The sequence below is a fragment of the Hermetia illucens genome, chromosome 2 (assembly GCF_905115235.1).
Source record: "Hermetia illucens chromosome 2, iHerIll2.2.curated.20191125, whole genome shotgun sequence".
NCBI lineage: Eukaryota > Metazoa > Arthropoda > Insecta > Diptera > Stratiomyidae > Hermetia > Hermetia illucens.
Window position 1 is genome coordinate 92,924,478 of NC_051850.1, and position 15,749 is coordinate 92,940,226.

The window sequence follows — 15,749 nt, forward strand, 5'->3', positions numbered from 1 at the left end:
ATAGACCATCAGAATATACGAGCCAGAGAAACAGGTGACAAATTGGCAAATGGGAAAGTACTGAACGAAATAGCCGTAAAAGCGTTTAATGGGAAAATAAATTAGGCAGCCCCTTTTCAAATCATGAAATCGTGGAACCATTAAACGAGATAGTGGGAAACGTTACACAAGTGGTTCCCCCCTCGGACAACATCTTGTCGTGGAGGCAGAGCTTATAGTATTTTACTACTGCACTAAGGGTGTCCAAAATACATGAAAATGGAAGCAAAGCATCGTAACTATCCAAGTGATAAGGAGTTGCAGACTTTGGATCCACCCGACTATGAGGAATCAGGTCATGGCCGAGGCACGGATTTTAGAGGCCTCATCAGATTTATATCCTCCGCGGAGAAAGGATAGTACAGCAACTCCCTTAATGGGAGGAACTGGAAATTTGACTACGGCCGGTGACAGTGTTGCCTAATTCTTTCAGAAAATGGGAGAGGAAGGCTCGGCAGAAGGAAACTTCAGTCGCAAAGGAGAGGGGACGACAAGCTTGCTTGGCAGAAGCTTCTTTTCCGCCCCTACCAGGTAGAGCGGAAAAAACCTTAAAGAAGCGAAGTTGCTGACTTAGACGCAACTGGTCTAACACCAGTACATAGAAACAGATCCGTGCAGCCTGGAGCCCGCAAACATGGGAAGGCTCTCGACAATGAAAGGCACTGAGAAACAAGGCCTTGTTTCTTGGGAATCAGGGCAAGGGCGTTGCTAAACCACCAAGTGTGGCGATACTCCGAGAAATCGGACGGAGGAAAGCAGATTTTTCGGCGGAAACTTGGTTAGATACACACTGGATGCAGTAGACTCTTCAGTTAGCGTCGGTTTTCACACTTACCCATAAACATAAATGTCAGTCAAATTATCCTGCAGCATGCCAAAGCCTCTTCCTATCTATTGGCAGCAAGGTTAGCAAAGTTATTTCTGGTACAAGAGCCACAATTTCATTTGAACAAAATCTGTGGTAGAGCCAATGTCCTGATGTCAGAATTGTTAGAGGCAACCATGCTAAGACAGTTCCCAGGATCTAATTACAGTTATCTTACAATACCAGGTTAATGACAAGAGGAGAAACGTTGTTAATAATGTAATAATAATCGTTGGCCCAACGAGACGAGTACGCGATGGGGGTGTTCTTGGACATTGAAGGGACGTTTGAGTGTGTGCCCTTCCAAAAGCTCTGTGATGCCACTAGAGAACATGGTGTTGATTAAACTTTAATTAAGTGGACCCATGTGTATGCTAACGCAGAGATTGCTATGTGCTGAAGTGGGTGAAGTGGACGCTATCTAACAACGGAAGCGACAAAAGGCTGCCTTCAAGGATATGTGCTATCGCCACTTCTGTAGAGTATGTTGTTTAATTCACTGCTATGCGAACTGCCGCTTTTCCTTAGGGCAATATGCAATGGTCTTTCAGACTGAAGTATCTGCGGTCGTAAGGCCGGTAACTTGAGTGATTGACGACCTTTGGAGGGCAGGCCCTTCGCAATCTGTGGCGATAGTCAAGCTGCACTGAGTATATTTGTTGTCCAACCAAAGAACAGGACAATGTAAAGAAGCAAAAGTGAGCGGCGAGTTCTCCGCCATGTCTAACAGAGATGAACTGACTGGTCCTCCAGATTTGGGACTGTGCCGCAGGCTGCCAACCTGTACTAGAACTCGAAATTAAGCATCCGATCGCAAATGCAACGGTAACTACAGCAATGGGTGAAGGATTACGAAATTGGAATCTGGAACGTATGTTCCCTGTTTCAAATTGGTGCTCCTGGAGTACTCGTTGAACAGGTCGAAAAGTATAAGATAGAGCCTTGGTGACTCAGAAAATGAAATTAATTGGAGATAAGGTATTTGGCACTTGGACGCAAATAATTTTTTCAAACGTATGCGATGCGGCATAGGTTTTGTCACCGTCAAAAAGTGAAAACTAAGTTTTTTGATGTCAACCTGATCAACGCATATGATAAGGCGGAAGACAAGGACAGGTCAGTAAATGACGAATTCGATATTCGCTTTGAGCCAGTGTATATTGTTCTCGAATGACGTCAAGACAGTATTTGCCAGTTCTAATGTAATCATAATAAAACCACCGTGCAATTATTGGGGACCGTAGTCTCCATATTCCTTGTGAGGTGGGGCTTACACTCTGCTTATCATAAGAGGCGGCTATAAGGGATAGGAATTTTGAGACTTTATTGCTACCGAAACGTCAACAACGCCTCGGAAAGGGACTGACCTCAAGGCGGCGGCCTTTGGTTACGAAAGCGGACTATGATTAGTTCTTGGAATGTGTGCACGATCCTAGACCACGGTGGCGAAGGTCCTCAGAATACCCACTTTATTCAACTTGAGCGGGAATTCCAGCAATATAAACTGGACACTCTGGGCCTAAGCGAAGTAAGATGGTGGGACTTCAGAGAGTAGGGTCTGCCTTGTGGCAATGTGATTTTCTATTTAGGAAAGCCAAGTGGTAGCAAACGCGGATCTGGTGAAGGGTTGCTTCTGACGGCTACCGCAAAGCGAGATCTCTCGACATGGGAGCCGATTTCTGACAGACTTCTAACTGCAAGATTTCCAGGTTAAGGAGCACCACAATTGTACAACGGTACGCACCAATGGAAACTTCCAATGTAGTAGAGAAAGATGCTTTCTATGATCAATTAAATGAGATTCAAGAGAAGCTTCCTAAATTTGACTTTGTGATCATGATGGATGATATGAATGCCAAGATGGAATCTGACAACACCTTGTGCGGGCTTGAGATGGGGAAGCACGGTCTCGGCGACTGAACCGGTAATGGTGGGAGGTTCGTGGATTTCTGCAACTTCCACCGCTTTGTCATTTGTGACAGATTGTTCGAACACAAAGCCTCCCATAAGGTTAGTTAGGTTTCAACCGATCAATGCCGTATGCATAATCAGATCTAGTACTTCGCGATCAACAAAAGATTTAGGAGTTGTCTTCTGGATGTGCGTAACAAGAGAGGCGCTGACATCGGCCTCGAAAGGGATCACCATCTGATGGTCATTTACGTTCGCTTGCGTGTTTCGTCCACCACTTCTTGCACGATAGTGAGCTGCCACCCCCTAAGTTCAGTAGCAAATCTATCTTGCTGATCGAGCGGCATATGTACTGAATAACCCGCTTGAGCATATCGATGAACATTGGGCCGCCATCAAAACTGTTCCTTTCTCGGGTGCTATGCAAGAGTAGAGAGAGTCTGCATGTGGTCGCAAATCTTTCGATCGTCTTGTGAAGGACATCAACCGTCCACTTCTTATCCATGAAATGAACAGCTAATGAGGTATAAAGAACATTTCACCATGGCTCCTAACCTTATTACATCCGGTGAGTTTCCTCCTCTTGTCGATGAAATGACTAGCTAACGTAACATGCGGATACGGACTGTTTCCCCAAGCAGAAGAGAATTCATTTCCGCCATCAATGCACTTAAACGGAATAACGCCGTTGAGCGTTACGATCTCCCCGCAAAGTTATTTATCGCTGCACCTGTAGTTAGTGCAGATCTGTTGCTTCCAGTCGTACGGGAATCTTGGGAATCAGAGATCTTTCCCAGAGAGTGGAAAAAGGGAATGATCGTTAATATTCCAAAAAAAGACACATGTTTTGAGTGTGACGATTGGAGGGGTATCTGCGTGCTCCTTGTCGTCTAAAATAATCCTAGAATGCATCGAAGAACATTTCAAAATTTTGATCGGCAAAGAGCAAGTTGGTTTCCGCCCCGGATTTTCCTGCATTCACTACATCAATACCTTATGGATCGTTTTGGAACAGAGCGTGGAATTTAGATCTTCGCTACACCGGCTCTTCATCGATTTCGAGAAAGCTTTCGATAGTGTGATCAGGGATTGTATCTGCCATGTTCTACGTAGGAGGGGCGTATGATGGTGCAAAATGTCACATGCAGCACGAGATAAAAACTCGAAAAATTTTGAGGTTCCAAAATGGAGTCCGCTAGGGCTGCATTCTTCTTGTAATCGATGAAGTTGTTCATGCTGCCTTGTGCGGAAGATGTGGAGGAATTCTATGGACGATGACATCTTTCCTCAAACACCTCAACTACACTGAGGACATCTCTTCGCTCCCTCATCGGGTCATGGACTTTGGTCAAATTGCTGTGGTTTTTAAAAGAGAGAATTTAAGATTGGGGTACAATTTGATGAAAAGAATGACAGCAGGATTCCAACCTACAACTACATTTTGCAAGGTCGCAGCGGGGAATTTAAGAGATTAAATGTCGTTGTGTCTAATATTTCGAAGGAGCAGAAGCCATGGAAGCACATTTCCTACCATCTACACTCGAAGAAGTATTCAGAAATAGTAAAGGCCGCGTCTGGATGGAATATCTTCGCAACTATTAAAAGCAAGAAGTATGGACATGATGACAAGCTCCATGGGTTTCTAAACCCTGGCTGTCATTTGGTGACAATGTGACAAAACCTGGTGTGGGAATTTAAGATGGATATCGCTGTCGTATACACGTCACAAAATTCTGCCAGAAATAATCGGAAAAAGGTTTGAATGTTAAGAAAATATTGTTCACGATAATTAAGTATGACTTCAACGTGAAAAGCCAAAGTTTGATCAGATATTCTCAGTGGGGAAGAAGCTGGAGAAATATTGGGAACATAACGTTTGGTGACTTTCACATGCATAATATTATCTGAATTTGAATTTCCAGCGAAGCTGACTGACCCATTAGAATGACAGTGAGTCAATGCAGCGCTCAAGCAACCGTTAAAGCAAGATGGGGTCCAATAGTATTCAATATCGCCTTGAAATTTTTTCAATATTTTCCTAAAGAGTCTTATACTGCCTTTTTCTCATTGGATAAGCATCGAGCTGGAATTCGTAGAAGAATATATAAGCTGTCCATCAATTTTCTATCATTACTTGCTTTAATGAACCATTATATTCGGTCTGGGAATATAATGGTCCAATGTCGTCCTCTAGACTACCTATTAGCCGTTTTTATTTACTGAAAATGCAGTATGTCCTTTTCGAATTCAACGCTGAAATTGCGGACGCCTCATTGACCTTACGTCCATCTTCATTAAGTAAATACATTACGGGTCGTCAAAGGGTAGTATAGGTCCCAGGGCGAAACGTGGATTGGTAACCACGATGGAGCATAAAACCTGGGAAACGCCTGCTGAACCAACACCAACAGCTCTACTACCAGACCCTATCTCCACCTCCACGTGGTGACCGCTGGGAGCTCTTTCTTAACGAAAAGCTGCAGACGGAGAAGGATGAAGGCGAGTCTCCCGCGCCTAAAAACGGGACAAATTGTACCAACTGATCCTGGGTAGGGCTGACAACCCTACACGGAAAACAACTTGTTACGAAGCCACAACAGGAGCCTCCGACAGGACGGATTTTAAAACGACAGATCCGGCAACGAACACGGAATAACGATTTGCGCATTTTCTCATGGAAGGTGCGCTCCCTGTACAGAGATGAAGATGATGAACAGCTTGCCGATACCCTGTCCCAATATAGGTCTGATATAACAGCGTTGCAAGAGATGCGATGGACAGGGACCGATTTCCTGGAGAAGAGCCACTACACCACATATTATAGCGGTCATCCAGTAAACCATGTGCTCGGAGTAGGTTTCTTAGTCAGCCAAAAAATGAAACCTGCTGTTATCGGCTTTGAAAACATAAGCGAACGTCTATGCACTCTGCGCTTGCGAGGCAAGCTTAGAAATATAAGCCTCATAAACGTTCACGCCCCTACAGAAGAGACTGCAGAGTCGGAGAAGGATACCTTCTACGAGGCAGTAGAACGAACCCTCGAAGCCTGTCCCAGATATGATATCAAAATCATACCTGGGGATTTTCACAGCCAAGTAGGGAAGGAGCCCGTATTCAGGCGATACGTTGGCTCCATAGCTTACATCAAAATACAAATGATAACGGACTGCGGATTATTCAATTAGCAGTGTCACACGAAATGGTTGTTGGAAGTACCTGGTTTGCGCGGAAAGCGCTCCAGAAACATACGTGGGCGTCTCCACATGGGACCACTTTCAACCAAATTGACCGCGTGTTGATCGAACGCCGCCACCTCTCAGCCTTGATGAATGTCAGAACATATAGGGGGGCCAATATAAGCTCGGATCACTATCTCGTTGGCATGGTGCTCCGAGCTCGAATAACAATACCACCTAGAATCCCCTCTGACAATCAGGTGAGAGTGAATACTGAAGCCATCCACAACACAACCCTCCGCAACACCTATAAGAGGAAAATGGATGCCGCAATAACCGCAGTCAACAGAGGACCTGGAGATGAAGCATCAACAAATGATCTTCACAATCACCTGAAGAAAGTTATCATGGGATACGGCCACAAACATACTTGGCCCCAGCCGCAAAAGGAGTCGGAACGGCTGGTTTGACGATGAATGTAAGCTAGCAACGGAACGGAAGAATGCTGCATGCCGAGTAATGTTGCATCCTCAAAGAACGCGGGCACGCGCAGATACTTATCACGAACTCCGTCGAGCGGAGAAGCGACTTCACAGACGGAAAAAGGAAGCCTGGGAGAACCAACAAGTCTGTGAACTAGAAAAGTACAGGGAGCAACCGCACCAGGCGCGGAAGTTTTACCAACAAGTCAGCAGGATGAAACCTTATACACCTCGATGCTCATCCTGCCGAGACAAAGAGGGAAATCTGATTTCCGACAGAATGGGCATATTAGAGCGATGGGTTGAGTACTTCGATGAGCTGCTGAACAACCAGAACATCGGCGAGTTGGAGGTCCCGCCAACTGAAGACGACGGACAAATACTGCCACCACCAAGTTTAGGAGAAACAGTCCGTGCAATTCATCGGCTAAAAAATCATAAGTCGCTAGGAGCCGATGGAATTACAGCCGAATTAATTAAATATGGAGGCGACCAGTTACACCAAGTGGTTCATCAACTTGTGCTCAAGATATGGGACAGCGAATCATTGCCTGACGATTGGCAATGAGGCATTATCTGTCTCATACATAAAAAGGGAGATATCACACAGTGCAGCAATTATAGAGGTATCACGTTGCTGAGTACCATCTATAAGATATTCTCCACTATCTTGCTAGGCCGGATAGCCCCATATGCCCAGAACATCATTGGCCCATACCAAAAAGGCTTTACCCCAGGCAAATTAGCAACAGATCAGATTTTCTCTCTGCGGCAAGCGATGGAAAAACTGTTGGAATATGGACAACAGTTGCACCATCTGTTCATCGACTTTAAAGCCGCCTATGATAGCATAGCCAGGGTAAAACTGTACACGGCAATGAGGGAATTCGGTATCCCGACGAAATTAATAAGGCTGACTAGGCTGACCCTGACCAATGTGCGAGGCCAGATAAAAGCAGCAGGATCACTCTCAAGACCATTCGACATCAACAACGGTCTCCGACAAGGGGATGCGCTATCATGCGTCCTCTTTAACCTGGCCCTCGAGAAAGTGATCCGTGATGCTGAGGTGAATGCAAGAGGTACGATCCTCTTCAAGTCCACCCAACTACTGGCCTATGCTGACGATATCGACATCATGGGAAGAACGACCCGAGACGTACAAACTGCCTTCATCCAGATCGAGCAGGCGGCGCGAGATCTTGGGCTGCACATCAATGAAGGCAAGACAAAATATATGGTGGCAACGTCAGCGCCGAAGACGAATCAACCAACAACATCAAACCGCACTGGTCAAACACAAACACGAAGAAGAATAAGGATAGGAGAATACAACTTTGAGACCGTTGACAATTTCTCCTATCTAGGGTCGAAAATCACAACCGATAACAACTACGATGATGAAATCCGCGCACGGTTGTTGTCAGCGAACAAAGCCTATTTCAGCTTACAAAGACTGTTTCGCTCGAAACGTCTCACCATAGGGTCAAAGCTCTTACTGTACAAGACTATGATCTTGCCAGTCCTCATGTATTCCTCGGAAACTTGGGTTTTTGGCAAGAAAAATTGCGAACTCTTGGCCGCGTTCGAGAGAAGAATCCTCCGAAGAATTTTTGGCCCCCTACATGAGGATGGACGAGCGATATGAGCGATACCATGACCGTCCGGTTGTGGATAAAATCCGGCTCAATAGGTTACGGTGGGCGGGTCACTTAATCCGTATGGATGAGGATGATCCCACCCGGAAAGTCTATAAGGGCAATATCTATGGTAGAAAAAGAAGACGAGGCACACCCTGCCTAAAATGGAGCGATGGCGTGGGTCAGGACGCCAGGCAGCTTTTAGGGATATCGAATTGGTGGACCTCGGCGCAAAACCGGGATGTCTGGAGTTCCTTATTAAGGCAGGCCTAGACCGGATACCGGTTGTTGCGCCGTTGATGATGATGAAGATTTTTTTAGGGGAAAATAGAAAATAAAATAATGAAAGCAGTTGAAAGGGTTCTCAAATTCTCACTTGCTCCGGGTAGGCGTCTGAAAGTAATTTGGAACGCCAAAATTTAAACTTCTTAATACTTGGGAAATCTTCTCGAGTGTCAAAGAACATTAATGAAGTTCTGCAGGAAACGGCGGACTCACAAGTACAGGAATTTATAACTTGAGGTAATGAAAAAAACAGTAAATATTGAGGGGATTCTATTTTTTTCAGAACGAATAACATTGTCCAATAAAATATACAATGAAAAAAAATTGAGGGGCCACAGGTTTAACAAAAAAAAACGCAGCGCCATTTTTATCCAGAAAAATATTGAAAACAAGTCGGGAAACCGGAAGCTGGACGCTTCAGGTAGGAAAGGTTTTGTGTATTTCTTAATACGTAGCACGTAAAATATGCGTATACTGTGTGTGTGAGAATATCCACTTTTGGATGATATTGACATTCATAGTCTTGAATTTGCAAAGAAGCGACAACTTGAGGTATTATAACTTTGTTAGTAATGATGCGATTTGCACCACGTGAGGTGATATCATGCTCTATGCTATATCCTATATTGTTGCGAAATTTCATTGTGCTAGCATGAACATAAGGGGGGTTTTGCAGCCATTTACTAAAAATTATAGTAATATACTATTATGAACTTTATTTGTACTGATATTTGTACGCAATGTATTCGGAGCCCAGGCACTATATAGTGGCAGCCTCTGGATTTTTTTCAGATTTTTCGGTTTGGTAGTTTGTGAGAATGGCCCCCTTAAAGGAATGATCACTTTCAACTTCCCGCACTCCCCAATTTTCTAACAAATGTCAAAACTGAGAAAAGTACTAACCGAGACCTTTAATTTGATATCCGACATCACTATATTTGATGAAAAAAAAATGTACACCCCCTTTTGCATGTATGGGACGCCCCTTAAATTCGTCGTGAGACGATGTAACTCACTGTATGCGTGAGCGTTCGCAGTTCCCACCTTTCTACCAAATTTGATTTCAATGGCTATAACCGTCTCTGAGAAAAATGCGTGTGACGGACAGACAGACAGACAGCCTGCGATCAAATATTTGGGAGTGATGATAGATGGGAAGCTGAGCTATAAGCCACACGTGCAGTATGTCTGTCGGCATTCAGGACTATCTCAGATGATGCAGCATTCGTCGTCTCTGGAATGATGCCCATTGACATCCTGGCAGATGAGATGACGAATATATATAATGCGAAGTCTATCTCTCCTTTGTCGCAGACGAAGAACGCCGAAAGGGAGAGATCTCTAAATAGATGGCAAGAACGTTGGGAACGCTCGGGAAAGGGTCGGTGGACACACAGGTTCATCCCTGCCATCAAGGAGTGGTTAGAGAGACGGCACGGTGAGATTAATTATAATCTTACTCAGTTTCTCACGGTTCAGGTTTAAACTAGATACCTCACCCGATTGTCCAAACTGCGATGGAGTCCCAGAGGACCCAGAGCATGTATTCTTCCACTGCCCAAGGTTTGTGGAGGAAAGGGAGAACCTAGGGGAGACTCTAGGAGAGGTACTCGTACCAGAGAATTTGGTGCGAAGAATGCTAGCATGTCAGGAAGACCGGGATGTGGTCAACTCCATGGTCGTAAACGTGGTCCATGGATCACGCCAGTGTCTTTTGAAGATTTACACCTCCTCAAAAAAAAAACAGACAGACAGACAAACAGACAGTACAACCGACTTTAATAAAGTTTTGTGTTTACACAAAACCTTAAAAATCTCTCTGAAATTGATTTGGAAAAGTCTAAAGTCGAGGATCTTTTCAAAAGGCAATGCCATTTTTGAGCACTATACGGCGGATGCAGTAAGCATGACAGTTCAGACAAATGCTGTACGTTATGCAAGAAAAACAGTGAAAATGATGAAATGCTGGCTAAAAAGGCATAGTTTTGTTTGACTTTGATAAAGAAGATTAAGAAAGCAATCAGGATCACGAATTATAGGAAAAGGCACTTCCACGAAGTGGGCTATCGGGCTAAGTTTAGTTTCAAAATGCGTCTGAATATGCAGTAAAGGGTGGGTGCGCTCATCCTTAGGAGCAATTGTTAAATGCTAGTTCCGCGATTTTTGATGGATGAGAATTCCGCAAAGGTGTTGGCTCTTTTCCCGGTTTGCTCATAGGTGGCTCCTAAAGAAATGTGTTTCGGAGCCGATAGCCCTAATTATGTTGGACATAAGATGCCTGCAAAGTTGTCGCTTCTTTGTCTTAAGATGGTCAACTTTGCTGCGAAACCTTGACTGGCAGCTGCGTTAACTATACAGACTTAAGAAGTTTTCACTAACGTCCTAAAATGGCTCTGTTTTGCTTTGAAATTAGTGTTCTGACAGTTGTGAAACAAGCGATGTAAATATTCCGTTATTAATAATGAATAACACACAATGACGGTACAAGTCAAAATTTCAAATCAATTAACCGCACTTTCATGAAGATTCTACCATCCGGAGCGAGAGCTAAAGATTGAACGGAAAACAAAGCACTGAGCGCAAGTCGAATAAAGTTCAACGTAGTACACTCGGTATATTCCCATACAGTGGGAGAAACTTTAAGATCATTTAAGTTCAACATAGTTAGGGTTTACCAAGTTTCCAAACAGAAATCCTAAAAAGTCATTGTAAGTGGAATTAAATTTAAATATGAAGGTAGGGCGCTGAACAAACAGAAATAATAGAATTGATGTCCAGAGAGCTTAGTGCTTAGAGCGCTAGACTGTTGAACGGAAGGTCGCGGTTTAAATCTCACTGCTGGTAGTGGGCCCTGACGAGCACAATACTAACCGCGTTGCCTCCTACAGGGTACCATAGGCCTGTAGTATACCGTTACGTTTTTGAATGAAGTGCTCTAACACATTTCAAGGTCCCGATCCAATCGGATTGTCGCGCCAACGATTATTATTTCCCAGTTGTTACAATTTTTGCAGATGTCGGATTTTACCTAACATTAGCCAGCATTTAGGCTCGGATGATCCTACATACTCAAAAGATAAAGGGTACTGGTGGTGGTGGCCAGTGGTAGGTTAATGGGGGAATCCGTCGAGAACTCCCCGCAACATCGAGCAGGTATGCAGAATGGTGTACTTCTGTATGGTTTGAACCAGATTGTGGAAGAATCTCAGGATATCAAAGAAAGCCGTGACGAATTTAGGTACAGTACCTGCAGATGACAATACTATGGGAATTATAACCACTCGCTCGAGACGCCAAATTTCTTCTCCAGGTATTTTCGTCCAATGTTGCTATTATGGGGGATATCAACATTAATAATATATACGGACCAACCCGTCTTGTTAACTAACTGCACGTCAGGCTTGTTGTGTGGAATGTGGCGATCAGTTAGAATCTGCCGGTTCCAATACATGATGTAAACAGAATTATCAAGCACGGCTTGCGGTTCATACCGGTAAACTGGACATGTTCCGGTGATCAGCCCATGCTTGTACGATGAATCACCTTACAGATAGCATTATGCCCATTTGTGTATTGCACCGGTGCCATTACAATGCAGCCAGAAATGAGAAGGTCAAACATCTCTAACGGCAAAAACCACATTCTATACTGGTTGTTCTCCCCCCCCTTCTATAAGCTTGGGTAGTGACCACGCCATCCAGAATGCCATACATAAATCCCTCCTTCTCAGCAAAGAGCTCTCTGGCACACAGTCATCTGTTCGACAAATGTAAATCGACAAAAGTTGCAAAAGACAATTCACGTGTTTACCATGCATTGCTTTCGTCTTCCATTCATCGATCCGCTCTTGGTACGAGTTCACTCCACTCAGCGCATTGAAAGATCGATCCATCAAGTTAAGTGGAGTCTGCCTTACAAACAGCCGCATGCAAGGAACTCGCTTGCTTTTTGCTGTAAAAATAAGCGTGCAGTGAATCAACTTGGCGATGATGTTGTGCCGCAACGTCAACCTCGCCCCTGCTTCCGATGGCACGAGGCAGGTTCATCCGCTCCACGTGGATGATATTTTCTGAATTTGAACATAGTAGTCCGTATTTGTCGCTGGACGTTTTCCAGATCGGTTTTCATTCACGGTAACATTTCGAATGCAGTCAGTGAAAGGATAGCGAATACATTCAATAGCGAAATCTAGCTGCAGCTTTGTCTGCATGACGGCGCGATGTTTGAGGAGGTGGAGCGTCAGCCTCTCCACCTCGCTGCTCTAGGTTCGAATCAAGGTCATCATGGGTGTCTATCTTTGTCTTATGTTAAGCTCGCTGCAGTGAGCTTATCACTTGGACAGGGTTAAGTGTGATGATAGTGAAACTGAAGCAACCCTTCACTTTGTTATACTCTACTATTCTGAGTGAACAGGCAACAGTAGTAGTAATATCTCATCTGGAGAAACTGAAATTTTTACGCAAATAACTAAGAAAAGCTCAAAACGTCAAAATAAATTGTTTCCATAAGACCTTCGTATACATATAAGTTTGAACAGTTATGTCTTCAAAGAGACGGCGACCTTTGTAATCGGAAAAATATTCGTTTTTATGAAATTTTATGTAGTTTCCGAAAATTGTATCAAATCTGAGTTTAAATAATTAGGGAGTGAAAATTGTGATTTTGTCAGCCAGCTCAAGCTATTCAAGTTATTCACGAGAAATGGTATTACTGTGTAAAGGTAAAAGATAGAGTGAGCATTTCTTGGAACAATTTTCCTCAAAAGAGTGGAGTGGTGCAATCAACCATTAAAATTTCGACCATCATCAAAGGGACACCCTGTAGAACATATCCTACATACGATATCTTCCTGGTAATAAATTTAAACGGAATTATAACCCTGGACCTATTGTTAGTAATTGTGGGATCTTCCCGAAACTTTCCACAATTATCCTCTGTATTATAATTTATACCTGTGTCATTTCGTGTATCTAGAATGAATGTAAGCGGGCCTTTTTGATAAATTTTCGAAATATAGTAAGTAACTTTATTCGAGTAGGTAAAGGAATGGAATGTATTTTGAGGTCTAAATTATATATAGATGCGTCTTTATGATTATTTTCAGAGTTTTCGGTTGCATAGGCTCTGAGAAAGAGTCCTGTTACACTTTAGGGTAGATTTTGGACCCTAACTCCGGTATCCCCCATCCGATATTAACATTTCGACTAGTTCTAGAGAGTACGAATTGAGTTCATTAATTTGATACTGCCACGATCCACAATAACCACTTGCTGAAAAAACAACTTACACTTCCTTTTCCTGGAGAGCCTCCTAAACTCAACATAAAATCATCTCACTCACTGTATATAAAGAGCATATGTTCTGACCAATAAATTTAGCCATTACGGAGCAAATTGGGTGTGGCAGACAGACAGACGGGCATGCAGATATTGAATTGAAATTAACAAGGTTTTGTTTCATACAATGCTTTGAAAATAGTAGGATTAATATGAGTAATTTAGTGTGCACTGTTGTTGGTATATACACATGTATGGGTTAAATGTTTGGTTTCAATGAATGTTAAATGTACTATGCTTTTCGCAAACCAGTGATTCAAGTGGTCAATTGCAAATTGAATTTTATTATATTTTACTTTATTTACAATGCAAATATACAATTTTAGTAGTTCTATTTTCTTATGTAGCACAAAACTCTATTTTTATTCAAAGCAACCACAATAGACTAAATTGGGAAAGTTGGTGGTAAGACGCTTGAGGTTTACAACAAAGAATAAGATAAAATACTGGCAAGGGTACATATTTATGAATACATGCATATTACACTCAACTGCACGTTCATACATGTGTGTATACTTGATTAGTTACATCTAATTACTAGGCTACAAAAATTCTGACTCCAATTAATTGGTGTTGTATAAGAAAAAATCATGCACTATTTACTATTTTCTGTTATCACACCTAAAACAGCAGACTCACGTGTTCCAGCCATGTTACTTCGCTTTGATGCCTGCATCATTTCGAAGACCACGGCTGTGAATGAGCCATGATGCGATGTTTGTCGTTGGAGGGATGGTGTTTGAGCTAATGGAATTCCGGCTGGCATCATAACTGGCGAAGCATTTTGCCCGACAGCGACTCCTTTTCCGAGGGCAAAATATGTTTTCATGATGCCCTTGCCTTTCACGTTAATGTCTCCGCGAACCTGTAGGATGGATTTAAAAAAAAAACTATAATCAAAGTACTATGACATAATGATATTAGCTTACTATGCAAGTGTAACCTTTCCTTTGAAGTAGCTCCGCAGTTTTACTAGGTACTTGTATTCGCCAATTTTCACCGGTTGAGTCCATACGAGATGCAACATTGACTGTGTTGCCCCAAATGTCATAGACTGGCTTCCTCGCACCTATGACTCCGCTTACCGCTGGACCGCTGCAAATGCCTAGGAAACGATAAGAAAAGAGATCAGTAACAGTAGGGAATATGTGCAACATGAATAAATATGGGAATTCAGAAGATATTAAGAATAGCTTCTAGTTCTAGAGCTAAGGTGAATCCTAATGTTTTCAGACATCCTTTTGCGAAATATAACTTTTTTCACTGTCAGATCAACTATCGGGAGAAAGATGGTTTGTATCGCTTGGAAATTGAAACGGAAAATATTCCAGTTGCGACCGTCCACCTTCAAGTGCTAATTAGATGTTAGAAACCTTCGATCAGCAATTGCCTCTCTTAAGCTTAATAATGAGTAGGTGTTACTGAGGTTCGGCAGTTGTGTCCTTAATGTACGCTTCCTCTGGAATTTCATATTAAATAAGTCGTTCCATGCGATGCTGTCAGACACGGAAAATCTGGATGCTGGATAGCGAATCCTCATTCAATATACAGCGGGAATTCAGTGCATTCCCAACGGACTATATCAAGAAATTTCGCTATGGGCTTTGTAACCAGGGCGGAGAGGAAAACCGGCGATGTGTTACGGGGTTAGGATGCGGTATTCTTCACCAACCAATCAAAAATGGTCTGTTTGGATACGCAAAACCATACGGTTTTCCAGAATTCGCCAGTATATTCTAAGGAAACTTATTGGCGGGACTGGAGAACTATCGATAGCTGTGGCATGATTCGAGCCTCAAACGTAACATAGTTGTTATTGCCAACAACTAAGCCGCCCTTAAGGGCATGAATTCAGTGGCAACATCCTCGAGGCTAGTGAGGCAGTGAGAGCACATGCTGAACAGTATGCGCTGCATGCTCAAAGTCATTTTCCTCTGGGTTCTCGGTCATAGGAACAAAGAGCGGAGTGAGCGGGTTGACGGACTCGTCAGGCGGGGCGCTGCTCACCACAGACC

At 43.2% G+C, this 15,749-nt stretch overlaps 1 protein-coding gene across 8 annotated transcripts in view; it reads right to left on the minus strand.

Moving 5' to 3' along the window:
• LOC119648927 (adenylyl cyclase 78C) overlaps window positions 1-15,749 on the minus strand; it is a 386,778-nt gene that overhangs the window by 13,092 nt on the left and 357,937 nt on the right. For 6 of the 8 annotated variants that reach the window (XM_038050837.1, XM_038050834.1, XM_038050833.1 and 3 more), the window contains 2 exons: window positions 14,664-14,839; window positions 14,338-14,599 (listed from right to left, as the gene is read on the minus strand). In XM_038050837.1, the coding sequence (XP_037906765.1) occupies window positions 14,338-14,599; window positions 14,664-14,839 (438 nt within the window). The remainder of the gene's footprint in view (window positions 1-14,337; window positions 14,600-14,663; window positions 14,840-15,749) is intronic. The other 2 variants (XM_038050836.1, XM_038050835.1) reach the window with 2 other exon arrangements.